The sequence below is a fragment of the Vanessa atalanta genome, chromosome 6, assembly GCF_905147765.1.
Source record: "Vanessa atalanta chromosome 6, ilVanAtal1.2, whole genome shotgun sequence".
Lineage (NCBI taxonomy): Eukaryota > Metazoa > Arthropoda > Insecta > Lepidoptera > Nymphalidae > Vanessa > Vanessa atalanta.
The window spans coordinates 4406474-4430381 of NC_061876.1; the positions used below are offsets into that span (position 1 = coordinate 4406474).

Sequence of the window (23908 nt, forward strand, 5' to 3'; positions counted from 1 at the left end):
AAATATTAAGTGAGAAATGCAAATAAAACATAATTTACAGTGAAGTTTATTTATTTTTAAATTATGTTGAAGCAGCTTCTAACATCTGCATTTTTTGCTTACGTTTTTCTACTTTCTTTTCTTCTTTAACTTTTTCGTCATGCAGACGCCTCTTTTTCCTCAGAAGCCAGATGTCCTTCTTCCTTTTCTCTTGTCCTGCCTTCATGCTCTTATACAGGTTCCTGTGTTTCTTCCTTACAAGTTTTTCTCTTAATCGGAATGCTTGCTTATCTTCTATTTCTTTTTGATAAGGATTTTCTTTGAATGTGACACCAGTAGTAACAGCCATGGCTTTTTTCTGAAATGAATAAAGACAGTCAGATACTTAGTGTTTACCATATAAAGTGAACATTTATAATAAATAGAGATAATTATTCAAGTTTCATTATGTAATATAAAATAATATACATCATTGAAAGCTGGATAAATATAAGTTTTTTTTATAAATATATTTGTTAATACAATAACTTGTCCATATTTTATAATATAAACAAGGTCAAAATATTAATTCACAAATAGTTCCGATAAAATATTTTAGATTAAAAACTAAAAGAAAGTAATAAAAGTAAGAGTAGTTTCGGCAAACCAATTTTCTCTTATTAAAATTAAGCTTTCTGTTTACCTTTTCCTTGGCTAGTTTCTTTTTCTCTGGATCAATATCATCATCACTTTCGTCTTCAGACTGTGAATCCTGTTCAACTTCTTGTTGATATTGTTTTGTGAGTGCTTTTTCAGCATCTTCGTCTTCACTTTCCTCCTTCTCTTCTTTTTCTTCTTCACTGTCTTCCTCTATTTCTTCTTCTGAAGGACCATCTTCACCTGTGCAATAAATATATTATTAGTATATCTTTAAGTTAGGCTAAATTTTCTTACATATAATTAATATAATTATGGAGAGTCATACTTAATTCCCCATATATTAAGAAAAAAAAAAACTTGAAAACAATAGAAAAAATCATAAGTTTTTTTGGTAATATTATTAAAATTGTTTTTAAGAGCCTATTGCTTAACAATGTTGGAAAGATTAGACATTTAAACCTTCATAGTACATAAGCATAACATTTTAAAATAATCATGATGAAACTTACTTAAGGGTTTGAAATTAGGATCATTAAGTGCTCTCGCCTCAGGAGGTATGTAAACTTGATCTTTCGTCTTATCAACAAATGGTGACAGATGTGGTGGCAAGACAGCGCCCATTAAGTATTTATTTATAGGCAGCAAAGATCTTGTATTGACACTGTCAAAGACCCATTGTGGTTGAATATAATACCGGGAGAGATATTGCTTATCCATAGTAGGTCTATCAACAATTTGATAAGCAATAGATTCATCTGTTTCGTCAAAAGTGGCTCCGACAAAATGATTTCTGTCCCAAGACACTTCACCACCAAAACAACGAATTATAAATACCAGAGGTTCCCTTGGAACTTCTCTGTTAATGAAGAATTTAAGGCCTTTAAACATTGTCTTCAATTTTTTAACTTTTTCGGCTTCCAGTTTTGCTTCCTCTAGTTTCTGTGGATCTGTATCTTCTGTATTGAAAATATCAATCTCTGGCAATTCCTCTACTTCATTTGCACCTGCTATTCTAGCAACAGATATGTTCATAGCAGCTATTCTTTCAGATACATAAACTCTTTCATCAACCAGATCTTTTTCTGTATCTGCATTAAATGCTGCAGTTAGTTTTGGTGGATACACGAGGTTTAGAGAATGATATAATTTAAAATTAACAAAACCCAGCATCATTATGTAGAACTCTACAAATGTTGACATTATTTTGAAATCAACTTCATCTTTACTTTGTGGCTGGAAAGAAAGAGATTGTAATTTATTACACAATAATAATTTGTTGCTATTTTATGACCTTATGAATTTACCACAATGCATGCAAACACTTTGGTAAAAAAAGGTCTTTATGCTCGGAGAACTTACTTGGAATGAAAAGTGATGTGGTACAATCCATGTAATTGTCTGTCCTTCGAGCTCTGCTTGATAATAATATCCTTTAACTGAAACAAATACTTTACGAAGGGCTTTCGCAGCTATTACTGCATGCATAAACTCTACTGTTAATCTTCGACAGAGAAGTGACTGGTCTGGAGGGACTCTTTTGAGTGATGGAAATGTACTAAACAAGAAGCATAGTGTCAAACAGTCATCAAGATCTCTCAGAGCATCTACAAATGTTGGGTATCTTTCTTTAACTATGTGATCTATGTTTATTTCTGGGTAGTCTCTGAAATACTTTTTCATCTTTTGATATTCCCGCATAGCACGAGCTTTGCGAATTTTTTGTTGGAAAACCTAAAATTGTAGAATTATATTAATAATGATCACAAATAGTACATAATATTATATCTGTCCATTACTCCACTTACTTTTAATTCTCGCAACTTCCATATTATTGGTTCGTGTAACAAGAACTTAATATCTTTAGTGTGGTATAAGGTTTTGATTCCGCCAGCACCTTTTTGGGCTCTTTTGCGATTACGAGGTTCACGAGGATAAATGCCTTTTAGAATGCAAATGCGACGAAAATCTTTAAGGGTAAGCTGGAGTTTTTTTAAGGCAGCTTTTCTTGTCATAAACTGAGCTCCTTCTCCCGAAGAATACTAAAATATATTAATTATATTAACAAAAGGTTTTTTATGACAAAATATAATGTTGATCAACACGTGTTAAAATTGTTGGTTATTAGTAAACATACCTTCTTCTTTTTCTTGGCAACCATTTTTAACTAATGGATAATATACCAAATACTATTAACTATTTTTCTAAATATATCTGTTCTTAAATATAGAAATAAATGAACATTTTCAGTATGATGGTTGCAGCGCAATTGCAATAAAGCATGCGCAGAACGTAAAGAACGCTGTCAGATTTGGTTGTCACTTGTCACATGTTTTGTACTGACATTAGTCATTTCACAGATCTCGTTTTTTCGTTTGGAAATAATAATTAGTATCAATAAGTTTACAGTTTAACATTCAACAAATAAAAATAAATATTCAAGACTGTTTCTTTTCACTACTTCTGGTGTAATTTAAATTGCTATTGAGATTAAGATTTTTCTATTAAATACTGAAGTCAATGATGTATGTTCCAATACCCTTGCCATATTACAAATAAATAAACAAAAAAAAAACATTGCCAACAATATGGACTGAATTGGTACTAATGATTAAAATGGAATAAAAGAAAAATAATACTTAAAACTGTAAATTAATATAATATGCTCTACATTGTATAATGTTTTAAAATTTTATTTGCAGCTATGAATTGGAGTATAATTGGAGTTACATAAGAAAAAATGGGATGTTCAATATGTTTAAACTAATTATAATTATTTAATAAAGATCCTTAATTTATAATAACTTTTAATAACTTGCTTCCTATTCATTTAAGGTAGGCAGTGTATTGTACCACGGGACTTATGCGAGCCCATTTGGATAGTTATCAATTACTTTTCAATTATTTTACCGCCCAACAACAATGCTGTGTTCCATTTTGTAAGGTAAGCGAGCCCGTATAATAATAGCTAAAAAGGATATTTCACCTTAGATTATGTGTTTGATTAGTTGGTGGCGTAATATAAACGTAAAAAGGATTAATCTGCAGCCGATTTCGCGTCGACTGGTCATAGCCTCTTACCGATATATTCAGGTGTTTTCGAGTGATTGAGGCACAAATACAAAAAAACATTAAATATAATATTATAAAGATTCAATCAATAAATGTGATTCATACTTAACGTTATCTATATTATGTATATTGATTATTACGAAGTTAACATTCAGAATTACAGAATGGACTGCTTGCTTTATTAGATCATTTTAGTAGCGACGATATATATGGAAGTAGAGACATGACTTATATTAATTTTGTAATTTGTCATTATTGTATTAAGAAGACAATGAAACACAGGCGGCAATTTTTTTTATTTATTAAACCAACAAATTAATAAATTATAATAAATACTTAAAATTATTATTTTAAATAGGTAACTTATTACTTCATTGATTGATTAATAAATTACGAATTCTCGCTGCTGGTTGTACTCGTGGTCGTAGAAGATAGTGCACTATTTTGACTTTGTGACCACGTTTTGGGATCTACCATGATGTATTGGTAAGGATAGCCGTAAGTACTAGGCCAATACGACGCTGTTTGTGGTGATATATTTTGGGAACCGCCATCGGTATCGCCTTCTTTATAGGCATTCATAGCACTAGCGATCGCTGACATCATTGGAGGATAGAAATACTGAACAGGATAAGGCTGTGCGGGGGTATCGGAGCAATATGGAATATTCGATCCTTCCACCGCAGGGTTTGCTGGTATAGCATAAGGATACGGAGCGACAAAACTTCCTTCAGCTCCTGGTACAGGTAGCGCGTATGCGTACCTCACCGTAGGACTCGTAACAACAGCTCGTCTTTGGCTGGTAATTGTTTCTTCATTCGGTGAAGATGTCTTCGTGAGACTCGATGTAAATGACACAGGGACTGCTTTGGCCTGGTTCTGGGTGGTTGCTGGTAGAAAGTTAACAGGCTGATCAGTTAACCATTGAGATTTGACTCCGTTATCTTCTGTAGCTGCAACGTACAGGTCTCCAGTAGTGCCATCGACTGAGGGTTTCACATACAATCCATGAACGGGTTGCAATGAATTAGTAGTTTCCCAAATAACGTGGCACTGTGACCAATTAAGCAAAAATGAAAAGATCAGCACTATAGATTTTGAATTAAACATGGTTAGAAGTTCGTATATTATTATGATCAAAAAGAAAATTTCGTCTTTTATATAGAAGTTGATAAAAATATTAAGATAACTCTTTTACGAATTGTCATGATCAAAGATAATTGATAATGAAGATTTTAATTAAGACACGTTTTCTTATTTTACCTGTTGCCATTTTGTCACGTTATGAGATCATTAGATAAGCACAATGGATTTTTTTTTTTATTTAGCTATTAATTTTCATTGTAAACACAATTGGTAAAAAAAACCAGGTAGGTTTGTATATTTAAATGCGGTTTTAATAAACATAATTATTCAAGAGAAAGGTTTATGTGCATATTATTGTAGACACAAGTTGATAATTTCAACTTTCCGAGCGGGAAAAAGCAAAAAAAAATCTTTTTATGTTTCTTCAATCTAAAAGTTGCATATAGAATCTTATTTGCAATAACTTTTTTTCTTTAGAAAAATACTACTCAAAATTAAAAATATACTTTATTCAAATGGACGTTTACACATTTACAAGATTAATTTAATACTAATAGCGGTACGGGATGTAGATTTTATCGAGGATCTTTGTTATTGTTTATATCCATTGTATAAATATATTGTGACGCTACCGTAAGTATTCTCAATCGTAAAAATATTCTTATAAAAGAAAATCTCTAGTACAAATGTTACCTATACCCCTAGCAGCTCGTTTTCGTAGAATTAATATATATTTTTATGTCTGCAGTGTTATTTGAAAGTATAAGACGTATCACATACAATGATTGTACCGCCAAACAACAAAACTGCCAGTGTACTCAAGGGAATACTACTACGCATAGTTTATGGCGCATTGGTGACGTAAGAAGTGTTAATATTTCTTACAGCGCCAATGGCAATGGGCAGTTGGGACAAATTACCATCGGGTGACCCATTTGCAATCTGCGTACATATTAATCAAGCATCCGATGATACTGATATCATAAAATCTCAAAGGATATGAAGATCAAAATATCCTTTGTATATCTCGTATGCGCCTCGTGGACTTCACACCTCAGTTTTCAAGGTTGATGGCGTATTGGCGATGTAAGGAAACGTAAAAATTTCTTACGGCGCCAGCGTCTATGGGCAGTGGTGACCGTTTGCCATCAGGAGGCCCATATTCCAGGGCCAGTTCACTGACGACACAAAAAAAATATTAAATTTTATTTATTAAATAATTCAGATTGTGAGTATATAAGTATATATTGAAATTTAATTATTACTGAAATACCTTACTAATAGTAGTTAAGAATTATTAACATTAAGTCCTTAAATATATACAAATATGAATTAAAATAAATTACTGTATAAATCTTGTATAGTAGTTTCAAAGTACTGATTACATACATACAAATCTTTCCTCTTTACCTGTAATATAATTGATATCATGTTTTTGGCTCTTGCACATACGCCGAGTATAATGGATTGTGGTAGAATGAGCTCTGAACCAAACCATAACAGAATATTCGGCCGCTTTCTCAGTTGTGGTCTATTAAGGATCTGTTACTGTTTATTGTTGGGTACTTAAAAATATTAATTGGTAAACTTGAGCTCTCTTATATAATGTTGAACACATTAAAGATACTCAAAATATTACCCATTCGCTGTTGATACTCAAAAGGGTTTATGGACATTTAGGACAAATTTAAAACGCAATTGTTATGTGACATATGTCTTTAAAATTGTACTTAAAATATTATATAACTTATTAAATATTCCAATAGGTTTCGTATTCCATAACCTCATTCTCGTTACATCAGCAGGTATATAGACTAATAATATATATAGACAATATTAATACTTATTAAAATATTCAAAAATCCTTACAGACAACTTGAATAAAGTATACTCTAATAGTTTTAAGTAAATAAAATACATATGTTTATGGCAAAAAATTCTACGAATATTTTTATCCAAAAAAAAAATGAAAGTGATAAAAAATGTAATTTCTTGTATAGAGGAGGTAAAATAACAATATTTTTTCTTACAATGTTTACTTATATTTTATGCGTAGTATTTTCGATAAGAGTTGTACTAACTTTCAAAACATCGGCATGTTTACGTAAAAATGAAGAATTTACACTATGTGGATGGAAATGTCCACCAACTTGTATTAATATAAAACTTTTAGCATCAAACGGGGCCCTTTGCTCTCTAAAATGGGAATGCAAAGTGGGGTGTCGATGTTCTGCCGGTTACATCAAGGATGAATATAGCAAAAACTGTGTTTTGATTCATCACTGTCCTGGTAAGTTTTAAACCGAACCGGAAGACATTTACTTAATATCTTTTGGGGATTTTTTATAATTGTCTTAACATTTTAAACTTAGTCGATACTTTGTGATGTTACAAAATTTATTAAAAAAATTATTTTAAAAAAACCATCTAAATTCAACTCTCAAAACTCCAACTACAATAAACGTGTAAGTTCCTAATTTTTATTACTCAATAAAATGAAACACGTAAGGGATCTACATTTCTGCTTCAATATAAAATATGAATATTGTAATTTGTACTAAACAATATTTTATAAATGAGCAATAACTTTCTGGTATTCTAGGTAACAATATACAATACATTCAAATATAGGTTTTGTTGTAATTACTTGCATTATTGTACGTATTGTGTAGATTCACTTTATTTAATGTGATAATAGATGCATGCGTAATAATAAAATATTCGATTTCATCAAAAATGTTATGAGTTCCAACAACGTGCGAAATACTATGAGTTTGCAAAAAAACGCGACCAAATGTCGCCTTACAATTTATTGATTAACTTGTATTTATTGTTGCCGATGTTTGTGTTACCTAAAAAATATTGCAATAACATGTATAAATATGACTCAAATTACGATTGAGTATTTCATTCGCAAAGAATTAAGATAATGAAGATTGTGTTTCGGGCGGTGGCATGTGTGCTTTTAGGAACGTTGGTGCATTCGGCACCCGTTGCCGAAGATGTTCCTAAAGGACCTGGATACTTAGATATAGACAATGGCCAAGCAGATTATCAACGTGACAAGCGATTGAATAATGCTTTCTATGCTGTGTCACCGTGTGCTGCGGCCAGTGCATCGAATACACAAGTAGCATCGTTTGTCCCTGACGCTACATATCAAAATAACATTGTCTCTACGCATCCAAGATATTTCACCAGTGATTATGGACATCCAGACTATCCGGCGTATTGGTACCGTGCTGAAGATGCTTACAAAGATGATCGAGAAATTATGAGATATTCAGACTCGGAGTTTATGAATCAAACACCAATGGGTAACATGTTTAGATCAGCTCCTTCCTACATAGCTATGAATCATGCTAATATGGGTGGTTTAAATGGACAAATGATGAATCCAGTTAGGACAGCTGTTTTTCAAAATGCAAACGTCGATGGCTGTAATATTCCGCTACTCTTCAGCTGTTCGCCGTCTATAGTTACTGGTCGTATAGTTAGTCCTGAAACAAAATTTGGCTACGATAATCCAACTCCAGTGGCGGGAAAACCTACAGACCCTTACGGCAGTACTGGTCATTACCTACACGGAATCCACGGGGAACAGACAGCAAAGGATCATTCCAGTATATCAAGTTCAATCAGTAGTAGTAATGTTCATAATAGTAAAATGTCTTGATGGTATAAGTTATAAATATTTTTTAAGAAATTTGTTTCATAAAATTGTGAGGAGTGTTTATACATTTATAAATAAAAAAATTAAGTAACATATGATGTTTCTTTTATTCGTTTGGATGTTAAGATTACTAAACAAATAAAAAAAAATATGATTTCTATCATTACAAAATTAAAAAAAAATAGGAATTCAACCACTTCATAATATATATATATATTAAAATCACATAGCTATTTCTTTATCAAACAAAATAAAAATGATTTATAGGAATTGATTATTTAATTAAAAAACAACAGCTAAAAAATCAGATAAAGAATTGAATCCACCAAAATTGATGGCATCTCCCTATATGAGTACTGAGTATTATTAGATTTTAATTGACGACACATTTTCACATTCGAAAGGTGAATCGAATGAAAGGTCAAAAAATTAATTTTTATTTCTCTTTACAAAAACAGAACTATTAAATATATAGTTATATTTATATCTAACGAGATTGTACTGATAAGTATATAAGTAAGACGTAGTATGTACGTAAGATTTTTGCTTTTAAGTAACAGCTTGTAATTATGCCACTGCACGGCCAAAGTATACTCCATTGAGGGAGAAGGTTCAGAGCTTATTTCATCGTTATTCGCAGCTGATGAATACGGAAGATATATGTATATCAGATTTGATATGACCACAGAGCCGTGATGGTTAGAACGCGTGCATCTTAACCGATGATTTCGGGTTCAAACTCAGGCAATCACCACTGAATTTTTATGTGATGAATGTTCATGTGAATTTATGGTTATAATGTATTTCGTGCTCGGTAGTGAAAGAAAACACCGTGAAGTAATCTGCATGTGTCTAATTTCAACGAAATTATGCCACATGTGTATTTCACCAACCCGCATTGGAGCAGCGTCGTGGAATATGCTCCAAACCTTCTCCTCAAAGGGAGAGGAGGCCTTAGCACAGCTGTGGAAAATTTACAGGCTGTTAATGTAAAAAATAATGTAAAATGTCAGATTTTCATCCAACTAATCAAAGTTTCCTCTCCACGTTTCACCTGAGTCACGAGATGATATTTTTAAAAACACTGGGCAATGTTGCTTGCCCGGGTATGGTACTTCAATTATTCGGTCAATATTCACGTCTAATTTTTTAAAAACATTTAATACTTACATTAAAAATTCTAAGCTATATAGAGTGATTCAATAAGTACTCAACAGATGACATGTTGCTCATAATTTAAATGAAACCTAATGATCAACTATGTAAAATAAATTCTCTGATAATAAATACGTTAAAATATTATGGTCATAATGCAAGAAAATGCAAAATGACTGGGCTCAAGCATTATAGTATTTAAAGAAAGATTGCAGGTTCAAATCCAGGCAATCAAGCATAATTTCTCTTTAATTATCTAAATCAAAATCAAAATCAAACTTTATTCAAGTAGGCATTTACGAGCACTTTTGAAAGGTTATTAAACAAACTATTTTAAGCGAAGCTACCACCGACTCGGAAAGCAGATTCTACCGAGAAGAACAGCAAGAAAATCAGTAGTTACTCTTTTTCAACATTTCACAAAAAATACAAAGTCATATTAGTTAAATTAAACGAACTTGTAATTTGAAATTGTAGTTTCATTAGTTTAAGATGACAAAATAAAATCACGTTTTATAATAATTCTCCAACAAATCTATTTTTAATAACCTCCAATCGTCTCATTATTTCTCGTGATCGATCTATCTTTTTAAAAAAAGAAGTATGTATATGCATTTGTGCCAGTATATGCATACCTACTGAAACAATACAATGAACCAAAACATACATATATTTAAAAAAATACTGACAGTGGTTAATGTAATAGATAATAAACTAAAACGTTGCAAGTCGTTTTTTTTGCATTCTATATAATATTTACAAATTTCACATGAAGTACTATATTTCTTATAAATAATAAACTACAACTCAAATCCATATTTATATAAATATTAAAAAAAAGTCTATGAACCGTGCATCATTGTACGTGTTTGTGGTATCGAAGTATCAAAAATGCAAATTTAGCTGTATTCTTCACAATAGCAACGGTATTTGCTTCGTCGGTATTACGTGTGTCCTCTTTATGAAATCCTTGAATTCCGCAGCTGAAGCGGACACATGAACTTATTATTGGTACGAAACGTATTACGACACAAAATTATTCTCAGAAATCTCTATACCAGATTTTGTACAACTAACACTTTATTTATTTTTATTAAGGTTATGAGTTCTTGCAATGAAGTAGCGTGTTTTTGTCCTGCTATTTTTCAGTAAATCTTTGAATCACTGAAATAAAAGAGGATTCGATGTACTAATATATAAATCTATTGTGGTTAAGATTTTATATGAATGTTTATTACAAAAATGTAGGGTATAATCACGATATACGTATACTGTATTTACTTGAAACCCAATCTTCCATAGGGTTTCGTTTTGAATAAATAAACACTACATCTACATAAATTGTTATCAATGACATCTAATAACAATATGTACAGTGCCACAGTAGCTGGCCGTTACGGTAACACTTGCGGGTTTGAGGATCGCAAAACGTCATAATTAAAGAATTGTATTATATTTCCAAATGTTTTTATGGTATGAAGATTATGTTAGCGTTATGTATGTAAACGGATTTCTGGAATATCCTGAAAAACTCACTCACTTGTTGTATGTTTGTAGAGACCAACCATGTCCGTTATATCATATCAGACTATCATCATCATATCAGCCTATGTTTCAAAATTGCAACTGATTATGTGCAAAAAAAACAGCAGGCTATGTGTGTTTAAGTGTTTTCTGATTCGGTGTATGGAAATATACCTGTTGAACTAATTATCATAATTTGACAAAAGAGTTATCGTTAGAAGCGCGAAGTTGATCGTCCGCTGGTAAACTCGATGTGATGTTATACTAAATTGACTATGGCACCTTTTAGACAACAATAAGTCCAGTTTTCAACGAAAATTCATTTTCGAAATTTGCGGTGACTATGTGACTATCAAATGAGAGGACTTATTCCAGTGCTTATTTAAGAACACGTTGCAGGATATTATTAAATAATAAATATAAATTAAATGAAGCGACTTCGAATATTCTCTGAACACAACAATATCTATGTGTTTATTTGAAGTCTATAAGTCATCTATTTATTAGCCAATCAAGAATTGAATGTGTTTGTATGAGTTGATAAGAATTTCGGAAAAGTTTCATCGGACATTTTCTTGTACTTTTCAGAGTGCGATTTTATACATTAGTAATTGTTAGCGAGTAACCCTTGCCTCCAATACGGTGGAATTGCATTTGATTCTATATAATTATAAAATTAAAAACTATAATTAATTATATCACATTATTATTACATATTATGAATATATCATAAACTATTAAATTTACTTTATTATAAATACAATTATTATTGTAATTAATTGATCAACAATTTGTAAAATTTTAATCAATATTATTTTATATGGCAAAACATTGAATACTGGCATATAAAACTATTGCTTATTTTAAAAGAGATTGAACTGTCACTAGAAAAACAATTGGATGATTGCGGGGCATTGTAAAAAATATATAGAGATTGGACCGTTATTGTCAAACGTGATTTTATTTTGACATCTGGATATACTGAAATTACATAATATTTTATTTACTAGAAATTTTGTTTTTAATTATTATTATCACCATATCGGTAATTGTGGATATCGGTAATGGAAATTACATAATATTTTATTTACTAGAAATTTTGTTTTTAATTATTATTATTATTATCACCATATCGGTAATTGGCTGTGCAGTAGATATTAATCCAAGGGTATGCACGTGTAGGTGTTCTCTAGTCTCTACGAAACGACAGGGATGAGTTCAAGGGCAAGAGAACCAACTTGCAAACGCGTGGGCTGCTATTGAGAACTTATTGACCGAAAAACCGAAATAACTTATCAGTGTTCCGATCACGTCTTTGATCTCAGGATCAAATACTTAACTTTGAAACTTGGTTTTTGCATTGATTTGATATGCTAATTTATGACCTTTCCACTAGACCATCAAGATAGTCTATATTGTTTTATTTCGAAGATTTGTAGTTGATATGAGTAAACCATTTCAAATACCACCAACGTGTTATCATGGAATTGAAGTTACGCCCCATACTTTACTTAAATGGCTCAATTGAACAGTAAAACATTATTTGGATGCACCTAGTCCAATAATGGTATTCAAAGTGTTAAATAAACTTTAATTATTTACTATATTCATTATCGATTTCAAAATGTATTTAAAAATACTTATATATTATTTTTCTAATTAAACCCTAAATAAATATTAATAGCTATAATTAATATGTGCTGGGCAAATGTTGGATTTTTATCTTTACTATTTGTTGAAATTAAATAATTCAATCAAATTTATATGTTAAGGCATTGTTATAAATAACGTGAGCTAAGAACCTAAGTCAATCATAATAAATTTCAAATCGAGGCCTTAGACTTGCAAATAGGTATACAAATAACATGTTTTCCATGAAAAACAAAAAATATGGACGGAATCGAAGATTAGAGTTAGTATTTTTAGTACCTACTAAAGAAAATAATGCAGTTCCGTCATGCGGAAGATGCTACCTAAGCGTTTGTTATGAGTAACAGTCATTGGCACGTTTTGTTTTGTTTTATTTTGCGGATATGTTAATTGAATATTTCTGTATAAATGCCATGAGCGGGAGGATTTTTACATCACATTCAAGATAGCACGACCATGAAGACTTTCATTGTGCTATGTTCTTTGGTAACGATAACGATTGCGGTACCATCATTACCTCGAAAAAATTTCGAAACGGTAATTGAAGATGTTCCTGAGAGAATCATACGGGAGAAAAAGTCACCTCTACATGACGCTCTACAAGAATCGGCAGCTAATGATGGCAAGGAAATTTTACAAAACCGTAACAGTCAAAAGACAGAATCATTATCCTTAGATAAAACGAAACCTGGTTTTAGAAAACCGATTATTATCAAGAAGAAATTGGGATATCACGTTTACCGGGATTCCGATGAAGAAATGGCACATGCTGATCCTACTGAAAATTGTAGAAAGCAATTTAAAGTAAAACTATGTGACAATGAACCTTCATTGGATTCTCAATCTACTAATGTTAAAACTCTTTCATTGGAACGTCCACATGAAAATATTTCAGACAAAGAAATGGAAAATAGCATTAAAATGGCAAGAGATGCTGTAGAAAAATTGCAAAAAGATCTACTAAAAATGGAACAAAATACAGGAAAGTTGAGTAATTCTAAGGAACACTTAGAATCAGATATGTCATTGCAGCAAGATATTGAAATGGCAAAAAGCGCTTTAGAACATATTCAAAAGAACATCGGTAATATCGAATCAATCGATTTTCAATTAAATGATCTAAAAAAAGAAGAAAGCCAAGTGCCGAAATCTAGCGACGCAGAAGCAATAGCGGAATGGAAAGAATCCGTAAGAAATATTTACAAAAATGTTGAGATTCCTAGAAATATAGAAGATGCCTTCAAATTTGACAAACAAAATGTAATGAAATACGAAAATGCAATGTTAGATGGCCAACAAAAAGATCAAAGCAGTACACAATCCATGAAGGCAGTAAACGATGATAATAATAAAAATCTTAATTTAAAATCAAAGGAAGAACATAACACAAATGCAGAGGATGACATGTTTGTTTCCACAACAGATCATAAAGAATCAAAAATGAAACTACACAGTGAAAGTTTGACAAGCGATAATGTTTTTGATAAGACTTTAGGTGGTCACGATATTAAGCCGTTAGGTTTTAACACAAATGACCACTTTATTACAGCTAAACATTCGGAATCAAATTTTGAAAATGAGAAAACAATACACAAGCCCGATGAAAAAGTTGCAAGTGGAACAGACATGTCATCATGGCAAAATAATGATGCAAAAAATTTAAAACCTGCTGTACCAGTAGAAAATAACATTTTTAATACATTAACACGGAACAGTGACATAAGTTCCGGCATGTTAACTGCTAAGAATACTGAAAACTCTGAGGGTAAAACTTTAAAAGACTCCCATGTCGAAAGTTCGCAAGACGAACACCATAAACATAAATCAACCTTGAAAACAAATGACGATTTAAATTTGGCGAAGTCAAAGTCCGAAGGAGATTTAACTGAAGCTAAACAATCTTTGAGTGAATCCTCAGATGTAAGTGAAACAGAACAAAGAAATGTGGACCATATTAAGCCCGAATTTTTAGATAAGGATAATATGCATTCTAGTGGCGTAAAAATGACTTCAATAAAATCAGCAGAAATGAAAGATCCTCATTCTCGAAATGTGTTAAATATTAACTCGTCAACTCAAAAAAATATAGATAATCCAGATAAAAAGTTACTTGATAAAGCTGATTTAACTGGAACATTAACTGCACGCGCACCTCTAGAGCAACTCGACAACGTACAAGAATCTTTGCCGTCTATCCCAGTTGATCATAAAGCAGAACATATATCTAATGAATTTTCAAGGATGCGAATGGATCAGTTGCTTAATGAAAATCATGAATCGCAAGATTTTCCTTTAATGCATTCGAATAAAGAAAAAGAACCAAAAGATCAATTGCTGCAAGCTTCAAAATCTGTTTCCCATTTGCAAAATACACAATTATCAAATATGAATACAAAAGAACATTTGAACGAACATAATAACTTAAATGACCGACGTTTCATGAATTTCGCTGAAGAGAAACATTTCAATGAAAATTTACCGCAACATTTGAAAATGTTTTCGGAATCAAATAATGAATACACCATTAATCCATCAACCAAAACCAACGAATTTAGAAATCAACATATAATGAACGAATACATGAACGCTCGTATGCACCAAATTCATAACATGGAACAACTATTACGAGAAAACCATAGATTAGATGATTTTCCTTCAATGCCATCAGCCTCTAGGAAACAACATATCGATCATTCATCACAACAATTTAAAAGTGAAGCAGAATTTCACAATGATCACCTCTTACCTACTTTCACAAAAACAAATGGATTAAAAAACGGACAGACCGAACTCAATAGACATCAAAGTATGCGAGTCACAGAAAACTCTAATAAAGGACATGAGTTGTCTGATAGTCAACATTTAGCTGATCCATTTATGTTACGTTGGGCTCAAGAAAAACAACATAAAGATTTACAGGAATTTAAAGGAAGTTCAGAATTTAACAATGGACACAAGTTTCCAACAATGATGAAAACTAATATGTTCCAAACCGGACAACATAAAGAACCAATGCATATGCGAATAACTGAAGATTCAAATTTAGGACAAGCATTCACTGACAGTCATGAGCTTCATGACTCTCATTTAATGCACTGGGCTCAAGAAAAACAACACAATGAAAATTTAGCACAAACATTTGATGGTGCCGCAGAACTTCACAGTGAACAACATATGAGTGATCATTTACATGAGCACATACCCACTAATAGATTTAATGATAATTTTGATTTAGATAGCAGTCATGACATATTTCCTATGAGACCGAGAATGCATGAACATTTACATATGATGAAACATGCTAAGCCATATGATATGGATAATTCAATGCAACCAAGCATGCATATTAGTATGAGAGATAGTGATATACCATTGGGTCATCATCATCACCACCATCATCATGGTTTGGCAAGATCAAGCTATTCAGCAAGTCTACCCATCGCCAATTCTAGTCCGGGGGCAATAGGCGTATTCTCTGAAGCAAATACTGGTTGTGGTATTCCATTATTATTGAGCTGTTCTCCATCGGTTGTGTCTGGGAGTTTAGCTAAAGCTCACCCTACAGGCAATTCAGCACCAGCGTATAGAGCAGGAGACGATTTAATGTACTATATGAAACGTGATGCTAATAACATTGAAGGACTAAACAATGTTAAAGTACATAAACCATTGAAAACATTCAAACAATAAACTAAATTGATCTTGTATTAATGACAGGTTTTATGAATTAATTTGGTATAAATAAGATGCAGATAAGCAATACAGTGTTTGTATAACGAAATTTGTATTTCTTATATTAGTTTTAGTACTAAATGCATCACAAATGCTTAATAAAAATATAACTGTACCATACACGATTTTTATTGACTATTTCTAATAATATAATTATTAATAACTTATTAAAATAATTATTAATAACCAAACTGATAAATAAACGATAAAGAAATTTATATTTATGATTAGTAACTCTTATGGTTCTACATTAAAGATTGTTATTAAATTTATTACCTTTAATTTATTTTAGGACATATTTATTTGAAAATCTTAATAAAATAAGTAATATTTTATTGAGATTATCGATGAGATCGAGTCGAAATTATACTTTTTTAATGTCATTATTGTTATTTATCTTGAAAGCAAAAGTTATTATTTATAATTTTGAATTTATTTTATATTTTGACCTATAAACCTACCCTATAATATAACATTATATAATCAGAGATTTTATAGTCTTGGTGCATACCAGAAAAGTAGTAATTTAATTAAAATATTAATATTTTCCGATAAAGAAATACAAATATTCATTTATTATAAACGAAGTAATGTTCATTTAATTTATGAGAACAGTAAAACTAATATATTTATATATATATTCGTTACTACATTTTTTATGTTATTCGCTCTTTATAAATATCTTATTTCAAATTGAATAAACGTGTGTAATTTGATAATTACATATATTTGAGTGCGAAATTCGATGCCATTTATGAATCAAGTGTTATTCACCGAGTCAGTTTTTGCGCTGTGAATAGTTTTCGTAAAACTATTCATCATGTCGCACAGCTTATCAACAATATTCATTTTAATGACTATATTCAACTGTATAATTTTAAACAAACAATTAGTCGAAAGTCAAGAAACTGCTATAATAGAAGCTTTATCTGCAGAAAAAAAAGAAAGTAAAAGGTATAAAAATGTGGATTTGAATTCATGGGAAATATGTCTTGAAGATGAAAATTTCGACCAATCGAAGACAGATGACCAAACTGAAATGCTTCCATCAAGTTTGTCAACAACAAATGATTTTAATCCTCAATCGAATTTTCAACGAGATTACAAATCTATAAGCTCTCGTACATATCAAGTGGATGCGTTAAACAATTTAGAAATACCTGGAATCAGTCTAAGAAAATATGATGGAGTTTTATATCCTTACATTAATTCCGAAATGCCTTCTTCGTTTAATCCTATACCGCCAGTGCGATATCTACCCCCAGTTTATTTACCACTTCATGATACATTTTTAACTGAAAAAAGGGAATCTGATCAAGATGTCATCGAGAATATTCGACCGCCGAGAGTGCTTCGGTCGGAAAACGATTTCTGGGACCAACTACAGCACGATACAATTATGAAGAATATTTTGCCGACTATGCCTACGTTTCTTCGGAATACTGAAGACACTCGCGCAATAAGAACAAGTGATCCGTACTATGTATCAATTCTATTTTTGTACTCGCCTAAAATTATTTATAGCCGACGAGTTTCAGATGATGAGATAGAACTTCCAATACCATACGCCTATGCATTTAGTTTCATGGGAAATAGAAATTTTCCCGAACCAGATGATTCCAACAGGAGTGTAAATAATATTAAAACATTGTAAGTTATTAAGTTACTCTTTAAGCTTTTAGTTGATTATTACATATTGTATAAAACAGATTTACCATTATTGTTTTGTAGTATCTATTTGTTATGTCACCTTGTATATTATAAGTATTTTTAGTATATAGGAAATCCAAAGAGATTGTTAGCTGACAAAAATTGTGAACGGATCATCAATTTACAATAAAACCTCAATAAATTTGATTAGATAGACTGTCAAAGTTGAGAACGTGTCGAAAAAAATAGTGGCAACAGTTGGCCTCTAATTACACGCACATTAGTAAAGTAGTAACACGTTTGGCGAGTGTAAAGCGTAGCTGTCATGCACACAAAGATAATAAAGTAGGCTTGTTTGTAGTACGACAATCTATCTAGATGTAAATGAAATTAAGCTGGGCTTCTCATCTGATTTCTCCTTTCATAATTTCCTCTCAGCTTATACTCTCTATAGTTATATCATAAGATTTACAGTGGTTTCAATTATCTAGTAACATACATATTTTAAAAATCATACTCTTTAATGCGTTTTTATTTTTTTATTTGGTTTTTAGAGGCATTTTTATGTACATTATTTAAAATCGACGTCGTATTATATATTCCTGGTATTCATACGTAATATTGACACACATTTTAATCACAACAGGACGTGATAAGGGGTCTTAGAAGGTGTAACATTAATTCATAGTAAGGCTTTTGTAACTAGTTATATCTAATATTATATGACGATTGCAATAGTTTAAAATGAATGATTTTCAATGATTTTAAAGTGGAAGTAGAAAGAAAAAAAACATCATAAGTTTTTTCATAACTTATAGTTTTGATGATTAAAACTATTTTATAAATATTAGTGATGTTGCTTTCATCCAATTTAAATACTTTTGTATTTATACATGCAGATAAGTCGATATATCTTTATGGATGGCAGATACGTCAATAGAAACAAATTGACGAAGTTTAAAAAAGTAGCAACGGCTATGTTATTATTCTAAAATCTTCGATATAATATAAAGGATTTTCCTCTTTATTTCAGATAAATGTATTAAGTAGTTACAATATTTAATGTAAGATATTTGTATTGAAAATTATAAAGTATTAGTATTTGTTTTTATATTTTTTACAGACGAAGACACATGTCCAGTGGGGGAAATCATGGGCACGAATCTACAATGCATTATGCGACGCCACACTACCGTCACTAATGATGATCATTGGCAGTACTATGGAGAATAGAACTTTTTTATAATCATATTTTTTTTGTCAACGTAAAGTTAAGATTAAACTTTAGGCAATATATTCTTTGTATTTATTTATAAACTTTTTGTAGATAATTATAACTTTTCATATGTGTTTTCATGGCTTTCATGGATAAACAAATTTGGTAATTTTATTTTTTATCAGAAAAACGAATTAATACCTATTCCGAGCTTTTCGAAATTAGGGACTTGGTGATTGAGGTGTTATTATTGAGGTATTTTTTAATCTGCTACATAATATTTTAATTGTTTTTTAAGAAATAATTCAAAAATATTTTCTTTAGGAATAAAATAATGAATTAGCTAATGCAGTTAATATTTATGCCTAAATCTCATATTGCCTTGTATATAATAGATAATAGTTACTCTATATAATAGATAACATGTTAGAGGACATACAATTATTACACAGTCCGCTAAAGACACTATCGGACTGTGGTATAATAGTATATCATGTTAAAAAAGAAGACGGAGGCTTTAAGGAGGCGGACTCGGGGGAGTTCGCCACATTCCCACGTGGGGGATGTGGTGGAAGGCGCGCACTAGGCGCGCTTTCCATGAATATTCAGCCGCCTCACGTCGGCTGCCGCTGGTGGGGTCGCGGTTGCATGCCCTTGGCGATCCCGTGGCCACACCACTCGGCGGCATGGTCGAAAGCCGAGGATGGTTTTAGTGGGTAGGACAGGACATTAGTATTAGCGTGCCCTGGCACGGAGCATTAGTTCCCGGTTGAGTCCTACATACCCGTCCCGGTCCCCCGACTGGGCGGCATGCGTAAATGCATTTCCTCCTCGTAAAACAAAAAAAAAGGCTTGAGCTCACTTCCTTCAGTAAAGTTATTCAGTTATTTAGATATTCTCATAACTAAAACCACCTTGGCTCTATTTTGTTCTATTTTAATGCGATCATACAACAGAAAAAATATGAATTAAATTTGATATATTATATATTACAAACGTAAACGAAATCAAGTCAATCATTGTAGACAAAGGGAACGGACAGTGTATTTTATTTTTCCACGCGTTAACACTTTATTTGATGATAACAGATAAAGTTAAAGGAACGTGTGACTGATTACATTGAAAACAAAGATTATCTAGAATTGATTACAAAATACACGCCTGTGTTTATATTTAACACATAACGCGGTATATTGAACCGAGATGGCCCAGTGGTTAGAACGCGTGCATCTTAACCGATGATTTCGGGTTCAAACCCAGTCAGGCACCACTGAATTTTCTGTTAATGTGCTTAATTTTTGTTTATAATTCATCTCATGCTTGGCGGTGAGGAAAACATCGTGAGGAAACCCATGTGTCTAATTTCAACGAAATTCTGCCACATGTGTATTCCACCAACCCGCATTGGATCAGCGTGGTGGAATATGTTACAAACCTTCTCCTCAAAGGGTGAGGTGGCCTTTAGCCCAGCAGTGGGAAATTAACAGGCTGCTAATGTAATGCAGTGTATCATCACACCGTATATGATAAGTTTCTTTATTTGTACGTCTGAATGTTACGCTGTCACGTCTAGTTTGTGCCTAAAAACATTTCTATTATGATGTTAAAATTTTATTACTTACATGAAATTACAGGGTGAGAATGAAGTGTATATCGTGTTGATGAATCGACTGATGTCATTCATTGAACTGTACGTAGAGTGGTTAGGCGTTTCATTAAATGACTAATTGAAACAATTTGCTGCGACATATACATAATTACAATGATATTAAATTTTTTATTTCAGTATTTTGCATTACCTGTTTCATTTTTTATGTTCTTTGTTTATCTTGATCTAGATCGAAATGGACTTATATTAAAATCAAGATATGCATGTTTAGGTCTTCTTAGGTGATTGTAATAAATTAACTTGGTAGGGCTTTGTGCAATTGCATGTTAGGTACCATCATATATTCATCGCTAAGCAGTAATACTTTGTATTGCTGTGTTCTGGTTTTAAAGGCTAGTGAGACAGTGAAACTATAAACACAAGGACATAACATCTCAGTTTACAAGTTTGGTGGCATATTGCTTATGTTAGATTACTATTTCAATACAGTGCCTCTGTCTGTGGACAGTCGTGACCACTTACCATCCCTTATTTTCTTATAAATAAAATACATTTATGGATATTATGTTTTTGACATTGTTCGTATGGAAGTTGAGACATAATATTTTATTTATCTTGAACAATGTGTAATAATTTATAAACATATACAATTTTAATATCTTTAAAGCATTAACAAATAGAAACAAAATACAAATAAAAAAAAACTACCTACGTCATTTTCTGTGATTGGTGTTTTATTTTATAAAAAAGTATTAAATTAATGTAGGTATGTTAGAAGTTATTTAAATTTAAATTTATACAATAGGTACTCAGATATTAATGTAATGGAATTATTAATTTTTTAAATAGATTTTTACGTTTTTGTAGATGTTTCTGTTAATTTATTATTATTTAGTCTATACTTTTTCTTTAAATATACAATTGTGTCCGATTTTGAACATAGCCGCCATCGCCATTTATAGAATGGGGTCCTTGTCACGTGGGCAGATTATATTACTTATAAATTAGATTTACATCTGTAAAATAAACCATTGAAAATTTATTAAGACGGTAATTAACAGTGGTGGTTCAGTATACATAATATATATTTGGGCATAATGTACCTATATAAACTATGTACAAATTAAGATAAACTTTGAGCTCTTACAATTGTCTTTATTCAATTGCTTTCGATGAGACCTAGTCCAAGGCCGGACCGTAAGTTTAGGAGGCCCTGGGCTAACACTACTTACTAAAACACATCTGAATGTAGACTTGAATTAAATTAATTGAAGGGGTTTGATTAATTGCAGGATTCGCAGGGCTGCAAACCATGGGGTACATGTCAGTCACCTCCATGTGGTGTACCCTGGGCAACGGGGCCGGCTTGAGCTTGCTCGTCGGCCACGGCTAAGACTGGCGGGAGGGATGCCGCGGGGCTGCTCCTGGTACGTCCCTGATCGGCGTCAGGGCGGACCATGTGAGTGGCATCGTTGGCTAGGAAGGAGTGGGAGGGTTCGCTACTCGAGCCTCCCAGGTGTTTTACACCAGCGGTCAGCGGCGGAGCCTACCATCTTATTCACCGCAGGGCGTCAGCTTTGTTGACGCCCAGCCTCCAGTGGTGGACTCGGGGGAGTTCGCCACATTCCCCACGTGGAGGATGAGGGGGAAGGCGCGCACTAGGCGCGCACTAGGCGCGCTTTCCATGAATATTCAGCTGCCTTACGGCGGCCGCCGCTTGTGGGGTCACGGTTGCATGCCCTTGGTGATCCCGTGGCCTAACCACTCAGCGGCATGGTGGAAACTCGAGGATGGTTTTAGTGGGTAGGACAGGGCATTAGCAATAGCGTGCCCTGGCACTGGGCATTAGTTCCCGGTTGAGTCCCACATACCCGTCCCGGTCCCCTGACCGGGCGGCATGCGTAAATGCATTACCTCCTCATTAAACAAAAAAAAGGGCTGCAAACAATATGATCGATAATTTAATAAAACTATGGATTCTTTCGCACTCACGTCAAAGTCAAAAATAGACTATCTAGATCTATTTTTGACTTTGACTTGACTAAGCTGGGGCCCCCTTGAATCCACGGGGCCCTGGGCTGAAGATAGATCCGGCCCTGGCCTAGTCGCTTACGATTCTGGATGTTTATTTTTCAATAGTAGAAAATCCCAAGAAACTGCGAACTTGCGTCAATTTTATACCCTGAGTATTACGTTATTGTGTGTGAAATTATTCATTCGTTATTGCGTCATAAAATTACAAAGCGGGATGTTTAGCTCGTATAAAGAGTCAGCTTGGCGTCAGGATTCGAGTCTGTCAACGCAGTGACGTAAACAACAAGGGCATTGATAACTTTTTGATTATATATTAAAAAGTACGCGTCCTATTTCATATCAGTAAACAATTTGTTGCCACGAAAGAAGGTGCTCGTATAATTTACAATGAAACTAATATTTTGCGCGTTGTTAATGTTGCTTGGAGTTTATTCTCAAGCGAGACACATACATCCAAGTAATCATTTGGATTTATTGCCCGAAGAAATTTTGTTGGAAGGAGTGGAGAGTGATGGTGACAGACCAGTGGTGTCAGTTGTAAGTTACAAAGTTAATTTTTCCTATACGTTCTCGTGAATGATATTTATGGATAATTTTCCTATATTCAAACAATTTTTCTAACTACTGATCAAGGGCATATCTTGTTAAAATTTAAGATATTAAATAATTTCCCTTTTTGCACTGGCAGATAGACAAAAAATTATCTTCATATATGCAAAATTTTATAGTTTGATTTAAGTATATAATTAGAATATGTTACAAAAAAAGCAATCTACATAGATATTTATGATTTACAATAATATAAAATTTGCTAATATTACGTATTTACAGCTTATTCTGGCTTTTGATATTTATCAAATCTTAATCCTGAAACTTAAGATATGTTTATTTT

The 23908-nt window shown here is 32.3% G+C and overlaps 5 protein-coding genes across 5 annotated transcripts; 3 read left to right on the forward strand and 2 right to left on the reverse strand.

Moving 5' to 3' along the window:
- Positions 1-33: 33 nt before the first annotated feature.
- On the reverse strand, positions 34-2918 carry LOC125064575 (pescadillo homolog). Its single transcript, XM_047671685.1, has 6 exons — positions 2753-2918; positions 2424-2657; positions 1978-2349; positions 1128-1851; positions 662-858; positions 34-337 (listed from the first exon to the last, which is right to left on the reverse strand). Exons 1-6 carry the CDS (start codon positions 2774-2776, stop codon positions 62-64), a joined length of 1827 nt encoding a protein of 608 aa, XP_047527641.1. The 5' UTR covers positions 2777-2918; the 3' UTR covers positions 34-61.
- Positions 2919-3972: 1054 nt separating this feature from the next.
- Positions 3973-4815, reverse strand: LOC125064838. The gene has a single exon (XM_047672098.1). It carries the CDS (start codon positions 4795-4797, stop codon positions 4078-4080), a length of 720 nt encoding a protein of 239 aa, XP_047528054.1. The 5' UTR covers positions 4798-4815; the 3' UTR covers positions 3973-4077.
- Positions 4816-7641: 2826 nt separating this feature from the next.
- LOC125064827 lies at positions 7642-8544 on the forward strand. Its single transcript, XM_047672073.1, has one exon. The coding sequence runs from the start codon at positions 7703-7705 to the stop codon at positions 8447-8449; it is 747 nt and encodes a 248-aa protein (XP_047528029.1). The 5' UTR covers positions 7642-7702; the 3' UTR covers positions 8450-8544.
- Positions 8545-13207: 4663 nt separating this feature from the next.
- Positions 13208-16625, forward strand: LOC125064964 (uncharacterized protein DDB_G0286591-like). Its single transcript, XM_047672322.1, has one exon. It carries the CDS (start codon positions 13232-13234, stop codon positions 16463-16465), a length of 3234 nt encoding a protein of 1077 aa, XP_047528278.1. The 5' UTR covers positions 13208-13231; the 3' UTR covers positions 16466-16625.
- Positions 16626-17251: 626 nt separating this feature from the next.
- LOC125064823 lies at positions 17252-19451 on the forward strand. The gene is made up of 2 exons (XM_047672067.1): positions 17252-18157; positions 19281-19451. Exons 1-2 carry the CDS (start codon positions 17328-17330, stop codon positions 19357-19359), a joined length of 909 nt encoding a protein of 302 aa, XP_047528023.1. The 5' UTR covers positions 17252-17327; the 3' UTR covers positions 19360-19451.
- The last annotated feature ends 4457 nt before the right edge of the window (positions 19452-23908 follow it).